A 22,740-nucleotide genomic window follows, 5' to 3' on the forward strand; every position below is an offset into this window, starting at 1 on the left:
GAATTTTAAAGGGTAAAAATAAATCCTGTGAGTTGGGTTCCCAAGGGTCAGCTGGGTTCCAGAAAAAAAACAAAGCCAGAAATATATCTTGAAGACTTTCTTGGAAATACTGAGATTTGACTTGGGAGGTCAGGTTGGAATGAACTGAATGACTTTGGAAGTCCCTTTGTGAAGTACCCATCCCCCTAATTCCCACGTGTGATGGTTGGGGTGCTTTCTGCAAAAATGAATGCATTATAAACACAAAGACAGTACCCTGAGAATGCAATGACAATACCAGAGACTTGGGTTCCAGTCTAACGAAACTCAAGAGAATAGCTCCAGGGCCCAGATGCAGTGTGTGTGTGGGGTGGGTGGGTGGGATGGACCTATGCAGTCAGCAAATTTTGTGCTCTACAGACTTCAGAAAATTAAGGCAATCAACAACTAGGGGTATAAAAAAGTTCAAAACCAAATTTTATTTTATAGTCATTATAGAGGACATTGAACTTAGTCATGGGAGTACAATTTACCACAAAAAAAAAGAGGGTCAATCTCCAGAGTGGCCTGGGGGCGGTGGAAACATCACTTCTGACTGTATGGAGTTGGCTGTCAAATAGCCTAGCTGACAACAGACAGTTAGAAGGTCTTCGTTTCTATGTGACTTTTGCCAAACCCAATGGCGTGTGACTGTCTTCTTGGCCTTGAGGGGGTTAGGATAATTCGCATCAACTGTATTTGGGAGAAGATCCTGCTGTCATAGTGCTGTTGGCTTAGAGGGCAGTGTCGGCCCATCTCCAGGAGACCCTCAGGTGGGAACAGTGGCAATGAGTTCAGGAGCCCTCGGGCTGTATGGCTTCATTTGTCTATAGCACCCCATTAAGTGAGTTAAATGAGTAGATTGCGTGCGAGGTTTGAAAGTGCGGTGACTACAGAGGTACATATTAAGAAGTTAATTACATACACTTAGCTCATAATAGTCTAGTGTGGCCTGACAGGGAGTGCTGGGGCCAACAGTCTTCCATTTTGGGGGGTCACGGTGTCCCAGAGGAGGGCTGCACTCTGCAGGGTGGAGATAGTGGTGAGCACCTATGAATGGATGACAAGTGGCTATTTGGTATAAGTGCTGGTGCTGAATTCCTTCGGTGGCCTCTCTGTTTTGTTTTTGCAGAAAAAACTGAAATGAATTTTTGGGGTCAGCACCTGAGGTAATAAGTTAAGAATAAGCACCAACGTGGCCCCAGGGGTGCACCTGCGCGAAGCGCGGCCGGGGCGGCGTCACAGGTTCTTCATGCACACCTGGCAGCGGCTGATGTGGGTCCGGATGAGCCCCGCCTTGAGCGTGTCGGCGGACGGCGAGCCCTGGAAGCTCTGCTCGGGGATGGTGGTGAGCCAGAAGCTGTACTTGTTGGCAAAGTAGTGGCAGGTCCCACGGCCTCCATTGCACTCGATGAAAGGCGTGGCTCGGAAGTCCTCCAGACAGCTGCCTGGCGACACTAGCGACTGGCCGCCACCTTCGTCGCCTGCGGCTGTGTGCTGTGGAGAAGGAGAGGGACAGGGCTGTGAGCACGCTCCCCGGGGCAGCCCCGGGTAGGCTACAAGTGACGCGCTTTTCTCCTAACTGCACGACAGCCGTGAACATCTATTTATGTCAACACAGAGCACCTGCACGTGCTCTTTACCGCTAGGGGCTTAGCTAGCGAAATAAATCCGGGCAGGTGTGCGGAAGGCAGAGCCGGGTAGCAGGCACGCTGCGGGGGAGGGTGCGTGGACATAAATGGACAGTCCTGATTGTTATGAAGTGACAACTAGAACAAAAGCAAAAGCAGGTTATAATTGGTGGATACAACCGACTACATTTGGGGGCAAAAATATCATCTCCCCATTCATCCATTCAAAGAATGAAGCATTTGCCTGGCAGAAGAGATACCAAAATGTTAGCTTTTGTTTTAAAGGGAAAATAAAATCAAGATGTGGTTCAGCATCTGAGGTTAAGTTAAAAACAAGCACCCCCACTCCCAAAGTGACCCCTCCCTGCCCCTCCTCTGCTAACCTTCATGAAGATGGAGGGAGTATGTCAGTGGTTTTCATTAGTTTTCTTTTTAGAAAATCTCTACTTGCTGATTTTCCAACAACGAACATCTACTAGTCATGTAATTAATTTTTTTTTTTCAATCAGAGGGTTGTTAATTAAGCAATTAGTCACTGGAGATGATCCAGCAGCTGCCGGCTGGGAATTTCCTTTGCCACTTTCAAGTTCTGCTTTCTTTGTTTCACAAACATCTTTAGCTCCTATGAAAGTGCGTGGTAGGCTCCCGATCGCAAAGCTAATCTATAAGAGTGTCATTTGGCTTGTCAAGCAAGCTTTGAGTGGGGAGTGGGTTGTCAGAACCTGCTAATTTAGAACAGGAATCTCTCAGCCTCAGTTTGCACGAACAAAAGAGGCTGTCCTGTGATGTATATGGGCAAGGACCAGCAAAAAACAAAAACCTTTTAAAAGTTTTCTGCTCACAAAATGCAGAAGCCTTACCAACCCAGAGCTACTGCATTCTTGTTTATTGTAAATAGGCCGAGAGAAGCAGGCATATCTTCACGAGGCGTCTCAGGCCCCACTCTGGTCTGAGAGAGCTGAGGCCATGCCTGGGAGCTGCCCAGTAGGCCCTGGAAAGGGCTCCCCAAGGGAGACTCCTGAGGCTGTTGGGACGGGGTCAGGAGGAAGCACCGGGTTGGGAGCCTCAGAGCTGGAACCAGCCTGGCTGAGTAAGGGCTCTGAGTTTCTGTGAATCCATTTATATATTATATCATTAATATAATTTATGAAATATTTAATGTCACCATGGCTAGAGTTGTGATGGAGTTATGATAGTCACAATCAATAAAAATGAAATAGAAGATCTACTACCCCCACTGGACTTTCCTTTCTCCCTACAGTGGTGGAGTGAGCGGTAATTGTAAGGGATGCTACCATGGTGTAGTCGCTTCTCTTAATGTTAAGCTAAACGTAAGCTGGCCAGGACAGAGTTCTCTATACCCAAAGGTGACCTGACAGTGATATTCCAGGATTTTCCTCATCAGCACACATATATCTGCTTTAAAACCAACCAGTTACTGGCTGTTTCTTGAGGGCACTTTAGGTTCTAGATAGATACTACATAGGGTACTTCAGATTCTAGATAGAAGTCTTCCCTGTGTTTAGCCTTAGGATAAACTGGTAGAGTTTTACTTTTAGTGTTCTGCTTAGGAAGACGGATGACGAGCCAAATTTATTCTAATTAAAAAGGCTTGGTGGCAAATTAACGGGTCCCTTCTGGGCAGGGTCGGCCCCAGGCCAAGGCATGTGGCTCAGTTAACAAAGTGCAGGTAAAAGTGCAGGCTACACTCAGGCTCTCACTCCCGCCCTGGGCAGTGCGCGGCCTGCAGAACTGCCCTGTCTGGTTACTTTTGGCAGCTGTTCTTGCGGCATCCCCAGCCAGGGTGTGGCTGGGGAGAGGAACTCGATTTCCACCTGGTTCCACGGCTGAGCGAGAGCTGCAAGCACCACCTACCATGAGGAAGGAATATCCTATCCACAAACTCCGCCACCCGGCGGGGCAGTGGGGGATGGAGACGTCCTGACTGTGGACAGCTATGGCGACGGCCGGGGCCTCGCACACGGAGCAGCGGCTGATGTAGGGCTTGATTTCGTCTTCGGTCACAGGCATCATAGGCAGTGGGGCCGTGGTGGAGAGCCAGTAGGACTTGTCATTGCGGCTGGCGTAGTAGCAGACGTCCCCAGGGTTGCAGTACAGGAAGGGCATGGTGCTGAACCGAGCCAGGCAGGAGCCCGCCAGCCCTGCAAAAGGAGGTCACCGTGGAGTGTGGCCGGGAAGAGGCTCCTCCAGGCCCGGCTGGGCTCGGAGGTCCCGTGTCAGGGACCTGCCCCAGTGCCCATTTGGAGGGGCTCAGCTGCACACTGAGGGACTGAGCCAATTTCCAATTTTTGGGGGGAAACAGACTATACTGGCGTTTCAGCCCTGCCCTTCTAGAAGTTCTCACACACACCTCTGGGCCAAGCTGGGTCAGCGGGGAGTGGTATCTTTACAAATAGTACTTCGAGTGAGGCCACTGTTGGGGGTCTTAAAGCACCCACTGAAGAAACCCCCGATAGCATCTGAGATGAGCGTCTGGCTCACCACACCCCACAGCACCCTCCCAGAAGAAACACTGGCCACTTCCATGTGCAGATAACTCTATTGCTTCTGGGTAAAAAAATCAACTTTCCTTATGGCCAGAGTAATTACTCAGTTGAGCAGGGTTCCCTTTTCCCACTGACTGCTCACACGTGTAGAACCAAACGGTGCTCCACCTTTAGCAAGCCTGTCAAGCACTGTGGATGCCTTCTTGGCCCTGGTCCCGCTCTCAGGCCCTTTTTCTTGTTTCCTTTGCCCCAGTTTCAAAAACAATTATTTCGGAGGTAGATCATACAGAGAGGAATGTGCAGACATCGTCAGGATTCAGTGGGACAGGTTTCCTCAACCACTGTCCCCACCACAGACACCACAGACTGAGGCACCCTCCCCCCATGCCCCTGCTTTTAATGTGCGCTTGCTCCATTTTCTGTGTGCTTTTAAGTCATTTTAATTCCTTTGGCAACCAGGCTTACTTGAATAAATCCGAGCACACCCATCCACATATCCATTCTCCTGGGGGTTCTATGTGACTTCCAGGCCCCCATGGCCCCAGCCTGACTGTTTACAGAACTTGGGGCAAAAAGCAAGAAGGAGGTAAGGCAGCTGGTGGCTCCAGGCAGAGAGGAGCCAGCACAAGGCTGGGCCTCAAGGGAGCCCATAGAGGCGGGTCTCCGTGGTCCTGACCTGAGGGCATCAAAGGCCATTTTAATCTTTTCTAAAGCCCCAGAGACGTGAATGGGACCAGAGCCTTCAATCAAGAGAAGCTCATCCGCCTTAGAGGACTCATGAACCTCACTGTGGCCATTCGATCCTGACCACCTCCAGCTGAGGGGCCTCGGGGCCCGGCGGGTGGTACGTACCCAGGTCCTGGTTGTGGGCTTTCTCCTGGCCTTCAAAGTACAGCAGGCTGTATCCACTCCAGAGCTTGTTCATGCCCACGGGGCACATGGGCTCCTGGTCTGTCTGGCTGTGCTTCACCAGCAGGTAGCCGATGCCGACGCTGCGGCCAGGCATGCCGGGCAGGCCGGGGGTCCCCGGGCGGCCTGGCTCCCCTAGGGTCCGAAAGAAAGGAGCCACTTTTCAGCTGCAATGTAGACCTTAGCCCACAGCCCACAGCCCACAGCCCGCGGCCGACACCACGTGGTAACATGTACAGCAGTCGCTTGGCTTTCTTCCGAGGCTGAGGTGTCAGTGCCTCTGCCCTTGAAGACCAGAGCCTCCCGGGGAGGACCTGACCTACGTTCCATGTTCAGGAAGCATGGGGTGCTGACAGTGAGGGTACTGAACAAGGGCACAGGCTCAGTCGGCCCCGCTAGTTTTCCCCTCACGGTGCTCAGCAAGAACTAGAACAGCTGGCAGGGTCCCCAGATGTATCAACCTGCATTCTCCATCCCTTAACCAACTGGCCTCTATCCCGAGCGGCAGGCCTCCCTTTCCTGGATGCTTAGGGAGAGGCGGCTCATCCTGGGGTTAGAAATATCCACTCGGGGCCGGATTCTCCCCTCAGGGCACAGAAGGATGTCTGCTCTGCCTTCACCAGGACAACCCTTCAAGCGTTTGAAATCAGCTGTCTCCCATGGCCCTTCCCCTGCAAGGACATTTTCGTATCTTGTTGCTTTCTCACTAGGAAACCCCTCCGCCCTGCGCTGTCTCAGTCTCCTAGCCTGGATGGCTGCTACCTGCCCATGTGTGTTTCAGATGTGCGTCCCCCATGTTACACAATCTGGCCGCGGGTGAGTCCATCCGGAGGGCAGTAGATCGCTGTTTCCCGAGATCTGGGAGCTGACAGTGCAGTCTCATACCATAATGAGCACAGGTGGGTGACAAATCCCAAGAATTTTTTTTTGCATGACTTGCTATTATTTCTAGCCTAGCTCATTCTGCACATGTACAAATAATTTTAAGAAATCAATAATACAAGACTTTACAATGGCTCCTGTTAATGTAATTGTTTTTTAGCTCACTGTCTCAGGCCTTCAGATCTTCACAAATCTTGTCTCTCAGGTATGCCAATTGCTTCCTTTTCTGAGGCACCTGCACATGTCTCAGAGGAAGGAAAGAAGCCAGCCTGTCCTGGAGATTCTGTGCCAGGTGTTCTGCTAGGCTCAGGTGCTCTGCTAGGTGCAGGTGTTATGGGGTGCATCCAGGACCAAGGCTGCAGTGAGGGTCCTGGGAGCTGAGCTGGGGTTTCAGAGAGGAAGGGGTGCAGCCTCTTATCTCTGCTCCTCTCAGCACTTGTTTATTCATTTCCTCCTTGCATACCACAGTCCATCTGTCAGACCCCGGCAGACCCCAGCCCACCGCTTCCTTTCATCGTCCATCACTCACCTTCCTGGCCAACTGGTCCCTGGTGTCCCATGGGCCCCTGGTCTCCTCGGAATCCGGGAATGGCAGACACACCGCCTCTTCCCTGGGGCCCTGCCTTCCCAGGAGCTCCGCGGAAACCTGCACAGTCATGGAAAAGGTGTGAGTGCCACAGAAAGAGTGACACTAGTGCTTGAAAAATGCTTTTGGTGCCCCGCCGGTATGGCTCAGCTCTTGAGCATCGACCTAGGATCCAGGAGATCGGGGTTTGATTCCCAGTCGGGGCACATGCCCGGGTTGCGGGCTCGATCCCCAGTCAGGGGCATGCAGGAGGCAGCTGATCAATGACTCTCATCACTGATCTCTCTCTCCATCTCCCTTCCTCTCTCTGAAACCAATAAAGACATATTTTTTTAAAAAAATGCTTTTGGCAAGAAACAAAAGTGGAAACAAAGCAAATAAGACAAGGAGCCTTTCCCTGGTAGCCCTACAATAAGGCTCCTACCTGGTTCTCCTGGGGGACCCTGGGGTCCCATCTCTCCCTGTGCCCCAGGGGGGCCTCTCCTTCCCTGTGGACCCACTGGCCCAGTCTGGATAGTAATCTTCTGGGGGATTCCTACAATCCCTGGGGATCCCACAGGACCGGGGGTACCTGGAAAGGGAAAAGGAAGGCCAGTTGACACAGGAGGACCACTCACTTTCTTGTTCTGATTGCTTTTTAAAAAAAATTATCTTTATTGTTGAAAGTATTGCAGATGTCTCCTTTTCTCCCCATCGACTCCTTCCACCCCACACCTGTACCCCCAGGCCTTCACCACTACTGTCTGTGTTCATGGATTATGCATATATGCATATCATTTCTTTTCTATCCCATTGCTTTACTCGTTGAAACCAATCTTGGAGCTCTGAAGAACAATCTTGCTTCCTAGAGATGAAGGGGGTTAACAATGACTCATCTGAGAGGCCGTCAGTACCTGCCCCCCAAGGATTACTTTCATGCACCCTCGGGAGTGCCTGCAGACCCCACCTCGCTTTCCTCTTTGCACTTTAGGGTTTGGGCCACAGGACAAAGACTGGCTTTAGAGTTGTCCCCATGCCCAGAGGGGCAGGGGTAGTTCTGAAGCCCACTCCTGGGGGCAGCCGATCTAAGACGGTGGCTCCGCAGGCATGTTAGCTGCCACTTACCCGGGAACCCTCGTTCTCCTTTGGGTCCCTTAGGGCCTCGGTCGCCCACACTTCCGGTGACTCCTATGTTTCCCATGAATCCTTGCTCACCTCTTGGCCCTTGGAGACAAGGAGGACATTCAGGACACATGCCTGGGCAGGGGCTCTAGTTATCTTTGACCACTGCTACCAGCCTCCCCCAGGACATGACACCTTCGTGTGGGCACAGTTACCTTTTTCCCCAGGGGGACCGAACACACCAGGCCGGCCTTGGGGCCCAGGGTCCCCAACCCATCCTTTGGTCCCTGGGTTTCCTGGAGCTCCTGGGTGCCCCTCATCACCTTTGCTTCCAGGAATAGCAGCAGGCCCAGGTGGCCCCGGGGGGCCTGGATAACCTGTCAACATCAGTCATAAGAGAGGAGAGGTTAAACGGGAGGAAGGTGTCACAATGGTCTGGGGTAGCCCAGGAAGATGGACAGAAAGCCATCTGTTTAGTCTCTGGCAAGTTTGTAACACTCGGTGACTTTTTCTTTTTATTGTGGTAAAATAGAAGTGACACAAATTTATCATTTTAACCATTTTAAGTGCACAGTTCAGTGGTATCAAGTCCATTCACACTGTTGTACAATTATCACCACCATCCACCTCAGAGCTTTTTCATTGTCCCAAACTGAAACTGTCCCCATGAAGCACTAACTCCCTTCCCCCCTCCCCCAGCCCTGGCAACCCCCAATCTTCTTTCCTGTCTCTACGAAATGGACTCTTCTGAGGACCTCATATGGGTGGAAGCGCAGTGTTTGTCCTGTGTGAGCCCTGAGAGATTCCAACGCCCAGAAGTGTGAGCCCTGCTTACCTTTTAGGCCAAATATCCCAGCCGCCCCTTGGTCGCCAGGTAACCCAGAGATGTTGGAAGGGGGTGTGAAGCCTGGGAACCCCTGCAGTCCTGGACTCCCAGCTGGGCCTCGTTCTCCTTAGGAGGGAAACAGAAGTTGTTTTTAGTGTCAGCATCCAACTTTTTCATCTGTTGTTTCCCCTCCATGCTATCACCTGTCCAGGGGCACAGCCACCAAGGACAGGCAGTGATGGGCGGTGCCCTGAGGCCAGGGAATGTCGAACACAGCTCTTGGGGGTGGGTACAGGGAGGTAGCGGTCTTGTGTCCCCCACTTCCACCAGCCCCATCAGCTGCCAAGAGGGCCCCTCGGACCCACCTCCACTGGGATCTCATTCTCACACAGAGGCTACCTGCTCAGAGACTGCGTCACTGTGCCCCACTGATGTGGCTACTTGTGTATGACACCTCGGGCCGCCCTGACGGCATCTTGAGAGGTGAGGTCTGTTGGTTCTGCTGGCACTTGTGATGGGACAGAAGTCTCCAGTACTGGCAAGATGAGGCTCTGAGCCACACCGATATTTTTAATTCTCCCTGTGGCTATTCTTCAGTATCTTGGGTCCCAGCTATGGCAAGTGGCAAGATAAATGGCCAACAGGGAAGGAGACTAGTTTCTCCCCTAATTGCCATACGAGTATTTGTTTTCCCTTAAGGTCTGGGGACTCAGAGGTTAGTACGAGAACTCTGCAAAAAAATCAGAATGTCACAGTTTCCAGGGACCATTATCTCTACCATAGAGGGAAGAGTGAGTTGGGACAACACAGTGAAAATCTGTGAGATAGCGGTGCCTGTGTCCCCCACGTGGCTTCATGACGAATCGCTATTCATCAGCAACATGAAGAGACTTTCACATTGGGAGGTTCTGGTGCCTAGAGCAGGGGGACAGGCGCTGTTCAGGCAACTTCCGAGTGTTACGAAGAAGCACGTGCCAGAAGGTGTTGCCTTGGTCTCACTAATTACAGGCAATATGCTAGTGCGTTTACTAGACTGAGGGGATTAACCAGCCACTATCTGTAGTTGGATATAAAATAACACCAGGTGAGCTGCTTCTAACTATTGTCACAAAGAAACCAAAACAGATGGTGAGCAGCAGTGACTAACAGCAAAACTCTTGAGTTAGAAGATCCAGATTGGCCAGGCTCCCACGAAAACATAATGCGCTCAACTAACTGCAGTGAGTGGGCCTCTGTTAATGAGGACATGGAAGGAGCAGGAGTTAGTTTGCTGCAATCAGGGCCAAAATAACTTCATTTTCTCTGTGGTCCTCATGAATCTTCCTAAGTATTGAAATAAAAGCCCTGCCCAATGGAGTTTCAATGAAAGGCCGTTTTGCAAAACTCATAATCAAATCATGACCTGAAGTTCAAACATCACTGCAGAAATAATTGCGGCTGCAAATTCAAGCTTCTGAAACTCATGCAGGGACTCCACAGATTGGCATTATTTCCCTATTCTTAGAGAAGAGTGAGAGTCCTGACCAGCCATCTGTGAATGTCACCACTGAAAGTCACCATTCCTTATCCCCAGCGGCCTGGTGGGCAGAGGAAAGGGTCTGCTCTGGTCTGAAGGACCACTCAGGAGCCACCAGGTCACTGGGCTATGGTGACTTTCATGTGGGATGAGGGCTTCGTAAGGGGACAACAACTTTAAAAAAGAGACCCTATGCTTCAGGGTCATTTGAGAGCCCGAGATATGTTTGAGGTCCCCTTGATGGAGTGCAGGCAGCTACACAGTATGTTCAAAGGGTTCTGAGAAACTAATGCTGCACAGGTGAACATGTCATAGGACAATTTCAGGATATCCTGGAGCACACATAGCTTTTCAGTAGAGGTCAAAGACAGTTACCTTATAGTTTCACAGTATTGACTTTGAACCAATATTGAGCACTTACTCTGTGCCAGGCATTTAGCCGACATATACACAAAGGAATGAAAGAGAGCTAGTTTCTGCTCATGTGTACTCTGTCTCTTGTCAGTTGCAGAGCCTGAACAGTATGTTCTGTGAATCAGATGCTAATACACGCTGTGTGATACAGAGCACGATGTTGTGATGTTTTGTAAGTGCTGTCTGTGGGCCAGAATTGCACACGCCATGTGGAATCAAGGTCTCTCACTTTTCTGTTCCTCCCAGGCTGGGTCTCATCTCCATCCTCGAGGGACTCTTTTCCTAACTCCATTCAGAGGGCAGATGGGTGAACTGACAAGCATGACTTCATATCTCTCCCACTCTGGCTGCCCAGCAAAGCATTGGGTTCTGGATATGCAGATGGAAATGCTGGACGTGTCTGGCCTCACCTGGAACTCCTCGCTCCCCTTTTTGTCCTGGGGCTCCGCTAGGGCCTGGAAGGATGTTGGCCTCTCCTGGCTCACCCGCTTCCCCGGCAGGACCTGGGAAACCTGGGTCTCCATGGATGTCTGCACCTGTGGCAGGGTTAAACAGCGGCGACGTCAGCATCTTCAACCACGCAAGGTTAATTTTCACAAATGAAAGAACAGTAATGCTCTTTGGTGAGACTCAAATATAGGCAACCAGAAGGCAGCTGGGCAATTTCAGTTTGCTATGTGGCCTCAGTGTCCCACAATCTGAGACTGGTATATCACTGCTATGAATGAACTATCTCACCAAAATTCTTATGTTGAAGGCCTAGTTTCCAGTGTGATGGTTTTTGGAGGTGGAACCCTGGGGAGGTGGTCTGCAGAACCATAGGGACCCTGAGTCCACACAGCGTCAGGGTGATCAGTCTTCATGGAGCAGTTCTGCTCTCTGAACACCTCCCAACATATCCTGTATCCTACATGGCCCTCCCAGACCCTGCCCCCTCCCTGCCATGCTGGGCGTGGCTTTGTGGCCTAGTGGCTGCAACTGCCATGGGTACCTGGGGATCCTGGGAAGCCTTTGGTGCCTGGCAAGCCGTGTAATCCACCGATGCCTCGGATGCCCGGTGAACCTGTGTGGGTTTCACTCATGGTTATTTCAGAGCCAAAAAGAAACCCTTAAAATAATTCATCTGATATGATAGGGTTACCCATCCAATTTATTCAAAACCCCCGCAAACAGTTCAGCATATAGTCTGACATGTAAATCAATCATTTCTATGTCACCTGAGAGAACCAGTAACTTAAAGATTGATTTCCTAAAATCTTTACAGACTTATTCGAGCCGGGAGGGAACTGGGAAGTGGTGTATTCCATTTCTCTTCTTGGAGCTTGAGTGCCTATACGTGTTTGATTTGTAAAAACTGCCTGGGACGAATCCTGGCATTAGTTCTGTTCTCTCTGGATTCTCGAGGACAAACATTTCTAAAGTAGGACACGGGACACAGGTGGCAATTCTCCCTGTGATGTGAACAGTGAGTGTGGAGGTGGTGGGTCATCCTTAATTCTGAGCAATAGAGCAGCTGAGGGCTTGTCCCCCACCAGGGGCCTGTCCAGCCACTGAGGGCCTGTCCCTGACATGGGCCTGTCCAGCCACTCATGGTCTGACCCTGAGCAGGGGCCTGTCCAGGTCAGACTGCCTAACTCTCTAAGTCCTGCCAAGGGCTCCACCAGACCTCAGTCAGTGGGAAGCTGGGAAGCCTGTAGAGGAACAAATTGGTGTCTGTCCCCCTGGTCCCTCCTCTGTGCTGCCCATATGCTGACTGAGGGGTGGGCACTGAGGCTTCCTGGGCAGTTTTCATTTATCATCCTAGGGAGCGAAGCACTTCTCTGCAGATTGGTGTGTCTATCTTTTCCCAGATGTGTTTTGTGTGGACAGTAAACTGCGAACGCCGCTGCCTTTTATCTCACACATTCTTACAGAAAAGAGCGTGGAGAGAGCTTAACCTGGTTAATAGTGCCTCTCCTCAACTGGCGAATCTGTTTTGCTTTTTTTAAAAATGTTTTTATTGATTTTATTGATTTCAGAGAGAGGAAGGGAGAGGGGGAGAGAGAGAGAGATAGAAACATCAATAATGAGAGGAGAGTCATTGATCGGCTGCCTTCTGCATGCCCCCTACTGGGGGTTGAGCTGGAAACCTGGGCATGTACCCTGACCGGGAATCGAACCGCAATCACCTGGATCCTACGCTGATGCTCAACCTCCGAGCCACGCCTGTTGGGCTGGCAAATCTGTTTGTGACTCATCGTGCGCTTGTGTCTGTGAAAGGAGGGACTGTCTTACCTGGTGAGCCCGGAGTACCTGGCCAGCCATAATCTCCTTTGGTGCCCGGCACTCCGGCCCGGCCAGGGTCTCCTTGTGGCCCCCGCTGGCCTGTCAGTCCTGGAAAGCCTGGGGGAGGGGAGACAAATACATAAATTGGACATAGGAACCCTGAAGACCTTGGGAGAGGCCTGCCTCCCAGCCTCCAGGTCCTGCCTGCATGGGGAGGACGGGGTGCTTTTCGGGAAAGGACCAGCTTCCCTTCAGGCAGGGAATGCAAGTGGCTTTGGACCCCACATTCAAGTTCAGTGGAGTTAGCTCAGCCTTTCCAAAGAGAGAACAGCTGGTGTTTTCTTATTCCCATCCTATCATCCAAACAGAAGTTTGGAGAGAACCCACAATATAAACTCTTGAGGATGGGCCTGTCAGAATCACAGGTCCTGGGCAGAAGCAAACAAAACAAAAGCAGCAATAAACCAAAAAACCATGAAACTAGTTCACTGTTTGCTTTGTCATTAACTTGGGGTCCCCAAAGGAATTTCTGCATATGCAAATTCATGAAAGAGATCCTGTAACAAGAACTTAGTCTGTGCTCATGGAGGGACAGACACTGGGCCACACAAACCCGCCCCCCACAGCCAGGTTGGTTGTTCCCGCGTGTCTGGCGCTAAGGCAGAGCGAGGTGAACCGGCAGGTGAACCGTGCAAGAGCAAGCTTCCTAGGGTGAAGTGCGAAACTAGCAGATAACTCCTTGGTGAAACTGGCCGCCTTTGTTCTGGGGTCTTGGAGATTGGGAGGCTCAGCTGTACTCTGCCCCACCGGCGCTGCACCTTCAAGCCATACCCAGGGGAGTGCGTGTGCTGCAGGAAGACTGTGTGACTACAAGAGTTACCTGTTTGCCCTGAAAGTCCGGGAGGGCCTTGGGCTCCAGCTATGCCTGTTATCCCGGGGAAGCCGATGTCACCTTCTGTTCCTTTCTCTCCAAAGTACCCCTTTAGACCTGTAACCACAGATTTGCTGCTTGGAACAAACCATCAACATGCATCACACTGGGGCTTAACGCTTGCAGGGTTCAAGGGGACACAAGTTAGAGGACGCTGCCTTACCACACTCGGTACTTCTGTTGTGAAGGGGGGTGAGTATCTAAACATGTTCTGTCATCAACTAGTATTTTACCTAATTCTTCCCTCTGAGCCTGAGATCAGCAGCTCCCAAGCTGGCACCCAGTGGTCCCCACATTCTGATATTCATACCCGTATGCAGTCCCCTCCCACACTGAAGGGCTGAATTGTGTCACCACCAGGATACCGTGGAAATCACGGTGTGTCACTTCAAGCTTAGGACATAAAGTTCATCTTTTCACTTTGTCACCTCTCTTGGATCACCTGCTCTGGAGGAAGCCACTGCCATGTTGTGAGGACACTCAAGCAGCCTTGAGAGAGGCCCTTGTGTCGAGGAACTGAGGCCTCCCACCAGGAGCCGTGAGAGAGGGCCATCTCGGAGGAGGGTTCTCCAGCCCTGCCGATGTCACGACTGGAATCTCATGACAGACCCCATGTCAGAACCACCTTGTTCCCAAATTCCTGACCCTCAGAAAATATATGAGATAATACTTGCTTGTTGGTGTTCTAAGCCACTGCATTTTGGGTACCTTGTTAAGCATCAATAGATAACTAATCAGAGCGGTTTTTAATGTGTGATGTGCCATGGAAATCTGGGGAATTTGTTAAACATGCAGATGTTTGAGCTTCTCCCAGAGGTGACCTAGTAGGTCTGGGGTAAGGATGAGTGGAAGACTCCCAAGGATGGTTGATTAAACCACCACTGCCCCTCTAGCCCTGTGATACAGTCTCCTGGCAATGGACAGAGTGGGAGGGTCTATTTCCTGGGCCCACAGTTTAACTAAAACCTAAACCCTCAAGGGTAACTTCTCTTTCCTGACACATTTTCAGTTGCAAAATGAGGTCATCATTAGTGACATGTGGCAAAGATGGTCTCACATTTCTGCCAAGATAAACCAAATTGCCAAAGTAATTATTTAGGACAGGAGATTTAGCCAGCCAAGAGCCAGAAGGCTCAGCAGCCCAGGGTACCCTGTGACTGAAAGGAGAGCCATCGGGAAACCAAATTATAGATCCACATGAGTCCAGAGAGGCTTGTAGATGAGGCTGCCTATTCCTGAGTGGTAGTCCTCCGATCCCATGGTAGACTGAATACCCCTTTCCAATCTGGAGCTCTTTCTAGATAAAGAACCAGCTCAGGATCCTCCTTACTGGCCAATCACATGAACAGACTCTTCGCCCCAACCAGGGCTATCCCTAGAAAGACTTGGGGCTCCAGGCAGCTTAAGCAGTGTGAGGTCCCCCAAGATAAAATCTCCAGAAGAAGGCATCATACTATCAAATGTCCCTTGGGATATGATTATAGGCAGGAATTTTGACCTTGAACTTCAGGGATGCTCAGAGAAGAGTGACCTCACATGAGGCCCCCCAATGTACTCAGGGTCAGGGGCTGCCCATACTCAAGAGATGGGCCGAACTCCCACTGACCTTTCTTCTAGACCTTTCACTGTTTACAAGAAGCTCCAGTCACTGTATCATTTGTTTTATGCTCTATAATGTGTCCCAGGAGCCAGGCTCTGCTTCTTTTTCATGAGTCTCATTTTACGGGCCACATAAAATGTTGATTTTATGAGTGTTGATTCTGGCGATTTTCCCTTTCAGGGAGAGGCAGAGAAACTTTATCTCTGGCTTTAATTTAATTAAGAATTTCAGAGTATCTCTTGTACACTGGGCTTGAAGACCTCAAACCATTCCCTCTAACATGATCCACAGTGCTTACCACATAGTGATAGATTAGGCAAGCTAGCTTCTAGGTGACAACACAGAGAGGGGTCAGGGATGTTGATGAGAGGACGAGATGGAAAAAGACTTAGGTACCTGGTGTTCCAATGGTGCCCTGTTCCCCCTTCTGGCCTGGGCTTCCGGGTAAATTTATAGTATCTCCAATATCACCTGTTAGGTGCAGAAAAGTTGATTGAGAACAGGTGGTTAATTTTGTAACTTCTGCTGCACTACATTCTTAATAAGAATACTTTGCTTCAAGATAACTAATGGTTCTGTGGATCTGACACAACACATCTCCCAAGAATGCTCTGGATCGTGGATGTCCCATTTTCACTGCCTGAGCGACACTCACCAAAATCACCCGTGGGGCCACTCTCGCCATAAAGACCTGCTGTCCCCGGAGCACCCTTGTCACCCTAGAGCCAAAGACAAAACCATCTTAAAAGTCTGTTCATAAAATAAGTTTGTAATTTTGAAGGTTAGTGTATTCAACTATTTGGTATGCTCAAAACACTCAAGGTTTGTGATGTCATTTTTTCCCCTTTAAATATGTCTTTATTGATTTAAGAGAGAGAAAGGGAGAGAAAGAGAAACACCAATGAGAGAGAGTCATTGATCGGCTGCCTCCTGCAGGCCCCCACTGGGGATCGAGCCCGCAACTCGGGCATGTGCCCTGACTGGGAATCGAACTAAGATCGCCTGGATCCTAGGTCGATGCTCAACCACTGAGCAACTCTGGCCGGGTGATGTCATCATTTTGTAGAAAACTCCTAATGTTTTTTCCAGTGCAATTAATTAGGTGGCTTGCTTACTCCGCCTTATTAAATGTAAAGTAGTAAAAATGAAACAAGCTTGGCAGCTTTATTGAAATCAGTAACCGCTGATGCAGATCGTGGTCATGATGGTGGCAAGAATAGCCACGGCTGACGGCAGCCTCACCCTCTGCCACGCGTTCCACAGGTGAGCAGGTTGGGTCCCATCGCAAGAACTTTTTTTTTTTAAATCCTCACCTGAGGATATGTTTTTATTGATTTTGTTAGAGAGAGAGAGAGAAACATGGATCAGTTGCCTGCCTCCCGGACGTGCCCCCGACGTGTCTGGGGGTGGGAACCTGAAACCTTGGTATGTACTCTGGTGGGAAACAGAATCCGAAAACTTTTGGTGCAGGGGATGACTCGCCAACCAACTGAGCCACCCGGGAAGGGCATCAAGAGCTTTTTAATCCTCACAACAACCCTATGAAGTAGATGCGAAAGACAGATGAGGAAACTGAGGCACGAAGAGGTTAGTATTATGATCAATGTCACTCAGCTATTAAGCAGCAGCATTGGGATACTGATCTGGGCTGCGAGATTCTCAGACTTGCTCTGTATTACATGGCTGTGCACGTTCACCTGTGGCTAGAGTGAGATTTCTCCTGAACGATGTTTGTTGTTAATCATAAGATTGGAATGATGTGTTACTCTGTGACTCAAAAGAAACCATGGTTTTTCTCTTTGAAGTGTCTCCACCGCACAGGGAGGGTGGGAGTTCTGGTCTACCTTGCTCCCACTGGTTTCTACTTTAGCATCAACCTGGGACTTCAGAAATGCCCTTTCCTAGCACGGCTTACCTTACATCTCTTAAATTATTAATGAAGCCCCATTTTGCGGGAGGAGTGGGAAGATGTACCGGAGGCTGAACCCTTGCTTAGACAACACTCTTTTCTTTCCTAAAGCTTGCTTTATACTTAAATACAGCACAGTGCATTCATCTTAGATGCTCAATGAATTCTTACGCATGTGACACCCAGATAAAAACATAGAACATTCAGTACTCTAGAAAGTTCCCTGGTGCCCTTTCCTACTAATAATCCTGCCTCTCTTCTGACTTGCCTCCATCAAATAGTCTTGTCATAAAAATGGAATCGTATCATATGCACTTCCTGTTTCTGGCTTATTTCGTTCAATATAAAGTCTGTGAGATTCATTAGTGTTTTTGCGTTTGTCAATAATTCTCATTTTACTCCTGCGCACTAGCCCACTGTCTGAACGTACCATGTTTATTTATTCTGTTCCCTGTGGGTGTTTCGCAGTTTTTGACCCTCATGAACATAGCTGCTGGGAATGTGGTCAGACGCGTTCTTCCGTAGATATATGCCTCTTACTTTTTTAAATTGACCTGACTTAGCTGCTCACAAGACTGGAATAAGATCCTCTCAGGTACAGATTTTGGGGGTGATGGAAGGAAGACACCTGAAGAATTCTGAGGACTCCATGTACACCAGGGTGGGCTGGACAGAGGCCAAGCCAGGGCCTGTCCCTAAAGGTTTGCTAGAGTGGCTAGAACTTCTGATCTCCCCCGCATGTGGTGCTCACTGTCAATGCCAGAAACAAGTCGGTCGTGTGCCGAGGACTGTGCACAATACCTTTTAAGTGTACAAGGATGGAAAGAGCATTCCGTGCAATAGTCTACGGAGAGCCACGCTGTGCCACGCTGCACATATCATCTATCCTGCGCTCACTAAAGCCGCAAGGTAGCTACTGCCTGCATTTTATAGGTGAGGCCACAGGTGTGGAGAGATGACACCACTGATACCATTAAAACATGGTGCCTGGCAGAAGGCAAATGCTCAAAAGACATGTAGAGTGAAGAAATGAGTAAACGGGGGGCCAGGTGTCCCCCACGCTGCGATCCGGTAATGGGCCTTTAGTCCCGATGTCACGTATGTGCTCGAGTTTAGAGCTCAGATCTCTAGAAATCCAAGTTTTGTTCTCTAGGTTCCCATGAGAAAATGCAGACACCGCGCTCCATCCAACAGAAGCCCATGCAAGGACAGCAGTGGCATGGGCGGCACTCTGACCACACCCGGTGCTGGCATGAGCACAGCATTTCCTGCGCTGACCCAGGGACCCAACACAGCCCGGGCTCTAACTCCAAACCTGTGCCTTGACCTCAGGTGCTGGGCCATGGCACTCTAGTCAACAAGCGAGGGGAGGGGAAATGACAATAAAACGTGGAATAAAAGGTACCCACTTACCCTACTTCCTACGAAGCCTGGAAACCCTGTAATTCCAGGGGAACCTGGCACACCAGGGAATCCTGGCAAACCGGGCACGCCGGGAACTCCGATGTCTCCTTTGACTCCTTTGATGTAGCCGGGCCTCCCAGGCAACCCAGGGACGCCTGACAGCCCAGGGATCCCCGGCATTCCTGCAACACCTGCAGGGAGACCCCTGAGTGTAATGCCCTGTGAGGACGCGGCACCTGCCCTCCCCAAGGGTTCAACTTTGCTGTCCCCAGTGCTGCAAATCTTAAAATGGGAAGGCAAGGCTAATCAGGCCTCAAAGAACCCCCTGGGAGCCCATGCTAGGAGATGTCAGGGTGTCAAAAGGGCTGGAACACAGTGAAGGTTGGTGTGGGCACAGGGGTGTCTCTGGTGCAGAAGCTGCTCCCCTTCCACACTGGGAGAGGCAGGGGTAGGTACCGGGCTGGGCGGGGAGGGATGGGACCCCACAGGTCTGACAGCTCAGAGGTCAGACTGGGCCTTTCGATGAGACCTCACCTTTTACACCCAGGTCGCCCTTCAACCCCATAGGTCCTTCTTCTCCTTTCTCCCCTTTAATCAACGGCATTCCTGGCTCGATCAAAGGAGGTGGTCCTGGGGGTCCTGGTTCCCCTCGGTTTCCTGGAAGGGAACAGAATGCAGTCATTTCACTTTACCCCTAGACCGGGTGTAAAAACACAGGTGGAGCAGGACTCAGCTGCTGCTGTTCTTCAAAACCTGAGCCCCAAGAGGCTCTAAGCAGAGGGACCACATGTGTCCCCTGATCCAGAACCCTGTGGGCTGGGGGTGAGGGGCTCTGAGAGACACATACCTGTCTTCTCCCTTCCCCAACCCCTTCTCTACAGTGGAGGTGTGGGCACAGAGCACATCGGGATGGAAGGAGCTGTGCCACCAGGACAACACAAGGATGAGTGTGACAGGGTGTCATAGAATGTGAGGGAGAGTTATTTATTTGCACTCTGATGAGACAGCGATCAACCTTGGCCACAAGTAGTAAGTATCAAATGAGGAAGGACTCCAGCTCCATCCCCTTCCTGCAGGCACCAGCTGAGCCTCAGGATTCACAACGGGTCAGCCAGACCTGGGGCGGTCACAGTAATACGAGGGTGGGGTGCTGCCAGGGAACTTACAAGGAGTTCATAAACTGGTCAGGGGGCTTGGGAGGCTGTGGACAAGTCGGAGAATTGTGCTATAAGGTCCAGGCTGAGAATGTTCCAGAATCTGTGTTCACTGGGAGGGCAGCTGGTAAGTGAGAGTCAGCCGAATGGAAAGAATTTAGTTCCATTCACTGAACATTTATTGAGTTTGTAGCCCTGGGCTAGAAACGGAGGGGAACAAAAGCACTGTAAATTGTTCTAGTCCTTGGAGAGCTTGCTGTCCAGTGGAGGGCCAGGCACTCCCACAGTTTACTTCCTGCCAAGGACGCTGGAGGGAATGGTGTAGTGGAGCTGGAAAGAAAATGGTGCAGAATCCAAGTGTAACTTCATTTTAAATTTAATTGTAAAATATCAGTTTTTGCTCAGTGGCCTGTAAACCCTAAATTAAAATGAAGATTAATTGAAATTTTAAGTATGAGTAGAAAGCTTGGAAAATGTAGTGCCCTAGACTGTAATTTCTATTTTTCTAAGAATCTGTATAAGTTTTAACTCTTTGAAGAGTAATTACATTTCTAAAAAACAGCTTTACTGAGATATAATTTGCATAGCATACAATTCACTCATTTAAAGAGAATAATTCAGTGGTTTTTAATGTACTTACAGTTGTGCAACCATCACCATCACCTAACTTCAGAACATTTTTATCACTCCAGAAAGTAATCCTGCGCCCATTAAAAGCCAATTCCTAACTCTTCCCTAACCCTAGTTTTTATTAGTTTGTGTATTTATTTTTAATCTACACCCGAGGATATTTTTTCCACTGCTTTTCAGAGATAGTGGAAGGGAGAGAGAAACATCGATGCGAGAGAGACACATCGATTGGCTGCCTCCAGCATGCACCCCAAGTGGGGCCGGGGATCAAGCCTGCAATCAAATTACGTGCCCTTGCTGGGATTAGAACCCGAGACCCTTCAGTCTGTGGGCTTATGCTCTAACCACTAGAGCCAAACCAGCTAGGGCTGTTTATGTCTTTTAAACAGTGTCTAGCTTTTTGGGTTTCTAAAAGATTCATCTGAGCAGTGTTATGCCCCCATGAAAGTGAGAGTGAACCCTGTGGGAAAGACCTTAAGAGAAGTAGGCATACCTTTTCCACCTGGCATACCAGCCAGACCCTTTTGCCCTGGAACTCCAAACAATCCAGGTTCTCCTTTGTGTCCTGGAACCCCAGGTCTTCCTTGGGGCCCAATCATGCCTTGGAAACCATCCATCCCTGGTGAACCTCTAAGACCTGCAGAGTGAACAGGAAAAGTCCTGGGTTAGGCATGGATAAATAAATGCACAATATTTCGGTTTCACTCATCTGCGACATTCCCACAGAGTAACTCATGTGAGAATAGGCTAAGATTCTTAACCTAAACCAGGGATTTGCAGGATACCATTGCCCAAGGGGCTTGTCTGCTGACCTACGTCCAGACTGAGGGGCACAGAACCTGCTCGTCTTCTGTCTGGCCACTGGGGAGGAAACGTACACAAATGAACAGCAGTCAGCCAGAAGGACATGAGGAAAACTGGGAGGTCTCCTAGGCTTGTGGGCCCAGCGAGAAGAGGTGCGAAGGGGCACCAGAAGTTAATGTGTGTTGATGCCACTCCCAGCATGGAGATCTGGCAGAGAACCACTGGGGAGTAAGACCACTGTGTCTCCAGCAATGGTCAAAAGCCTTAGGGCTCCACTTCTAGATGAGTCAGCCTGTTTGTGTGCAAATAAACCTATGCTGGGGACCAAGCATAGTCCTTTATTTCAGTTTCTGTTCACCAGCTAGCCTCTGGGTCTGAATCTTGTCTCCTGAGGGGGCCTCTCAGGCAGTCACTCTCTCTTGGTAAATTAAGAAATGAGCATTCTGGGCACATCAGCCATGCCCAGCCTAACAGCATTAGCCAGTTTTCCCAGGGATTGATGCCTCTGGAGGACAGGAGTCCTGAGGCTTCAGCCTGCAGGCACGTGGGACTGTCCCAAATCCAAGTTTAACATGCCTAACACCCTATCAGGTGATTCCTTGTCATGTTATACAGTTACCTTTTGGCCCAGGGATACCAGGCATTCCGGCCATTCCTTTAAAGCCAGGGTTTCCTTGAGGACCTCTCTCGCCCAACAAACCAGGGTCACCTCTGTCACCAGGTACACCTTTCATGCCCAAAGGTCCAGGGACACCTGTGTCCCCTGGGTCCCCTCTTTCTCCAGGCAGACCTGTCCAAGAGAGGGGGAAGAAATATATAACAGGATGGACACACCACACACAGAAAATATGTCTCTTACAATACTTTTGAGGCATTGATAACAAAACCTTTTTTGATAAAAACTTCTTGGAAGGAAAATGAGAAACTAACTGTAAAGGTGAGTTTTAAAGGTGTGGCCACTGTATGTAGAAAATCCGCAGGGCTGGCTTTCCTAAAGAGGTCTTTCTTTGAAAGCTGGAAGCTCAAGTGACTTCTAGACAAATCAGACTTTCTCCACTCAAGCCCTCTTGACTTTGGAATCCAAAGGAATGAAGTTATGGTGGTGGGATATCAGGTGGGTATAGGGGATCTGCCAACTCTAAGATGGGATGTGATCTCAGAGATTATTCTGGGCTGCCTGTCCCTCTTGGCCATCCCTGACTCAGCCTGGGGATTAAGTTCTAGGAGAGGACTGCACCTGCCCAGGTGGCTGCTCCCGGCCTCCCCTTCCCCTTCCCCTCCCCCCTGCTCCTGCCTCATTTTCTCATCAGGGCTGCCACTGTGCCACACTCACCACTCTCCCTCAGTCTCCTGCCACACAGCTGCCAGCTTTCTTAATGCAGCCTTTTGTTAAAAACTCCCACCAGCTCCTGTGCCCAGGGGATCTGACTCCTCAGCTCAACATTCAATGTCTTCTAAGCGGGGGCCCTATCTTCCTGTCCAGACCACCAGTCCCCTCCTCAGAATAAGCTCTCTCCCCAGCCAGTTTAGGGGAACACAGCACCAAACACATTTCCTTGGGCATTCCCGCCTCTGCCTGCCCTATTCCTCCTGGGAAGGACCCCGCTACAGGCATGCCCATCTTCCATGCCTGGCTTGTCTCATCTCTTTTTC

The 22,740-nt window shown here is 50.1% G+C and overlaps 1 protein-coding gene across 1 annotated transcript in view; it reads right to left on the bottom strand.

The window, feature by feature from the left end:
- Positions 1-433: 433 nt before the first annotated feature.
- The window catches only part of COL4A2 (collagen type IV alpha 2 chain), a 178,510-nt gene continuing 156,203 nt past the window's right edge, over positions 434-22,740 (bottom strand). Inside the window, exons 31-48 of the mRNA XM_081128618.1 lie at positions 21,707-21,877; positions 20,777-20,920; positions 19,034-19,156; positions 18,509-18,690; positions 15,842-15,905; positions 15,583-15,657; positions 13,536-13,643; positions 12,665-12,772; positions 11,382-11,453; positions 10,801-10,926; positions 8,470-8,586; positions 7,850-8,011; positions 7,638-7,736; positions 6,958-7,104; positions 6,477-6,593; positions 5,009-5,200; positions 3,525-3,811; positions 434-1,515 (exon numbers count right to left, since the gene is read on the bottom strand). Coding sequence (XP_080984744.1) covers positions 1,258-1,515; positions 3,525-3,811; positions 5,009-5,200; positions 6,477-6,593; positions 6,958-7,104; positions 7,638-7,736; positions 7,850-8,011; positions 8,470-8,586; positions 10,801-10,926; positions 11,382-11,453; positions 12,665-12,772; positions 13,536-13,643; positions 15,583-15,657; positions 15,842-15,905; positions 18,509-18,690; positions 19,034-19,156; positions 20,777-20,920; positions 21,707-21,877 — 2,552 coding nt within the window. The 3' untranslated portion in view covers positions 434-1,257. The remainder of the gene's footprint in view (positions 1,516-3,524; positions 3,812-5,008; positions 5,201-6,476; positions 6,594-6,957; positions 7,105-7,637; positions 7,737-7,849; positions 8,012-8,469; positions 8,587-10,800; positions 10,927-11,381; positions 11,454-12,664; positions 12,773-13,535; positions 13,644-15,582; positions 15,658-15,841; positions 15,906-18,508; positions 18,691-19,033; positions 19,157-20,776; positions 20,921-21,706; positions 21,878-22,740) is intronic.

This window comes from Miniopterus schreibersii, assembly GCF_964146895.1.
Source record: "Miniopterus schreibersii genome assembly, chromosome: 2".
Taxonomy (NCBI): Eukaryota; Metazoa; Chordata; class Mammalia; order Chiroptera; family Miniopteridae; genus Miniopterus; species Miniopterus schreibersii.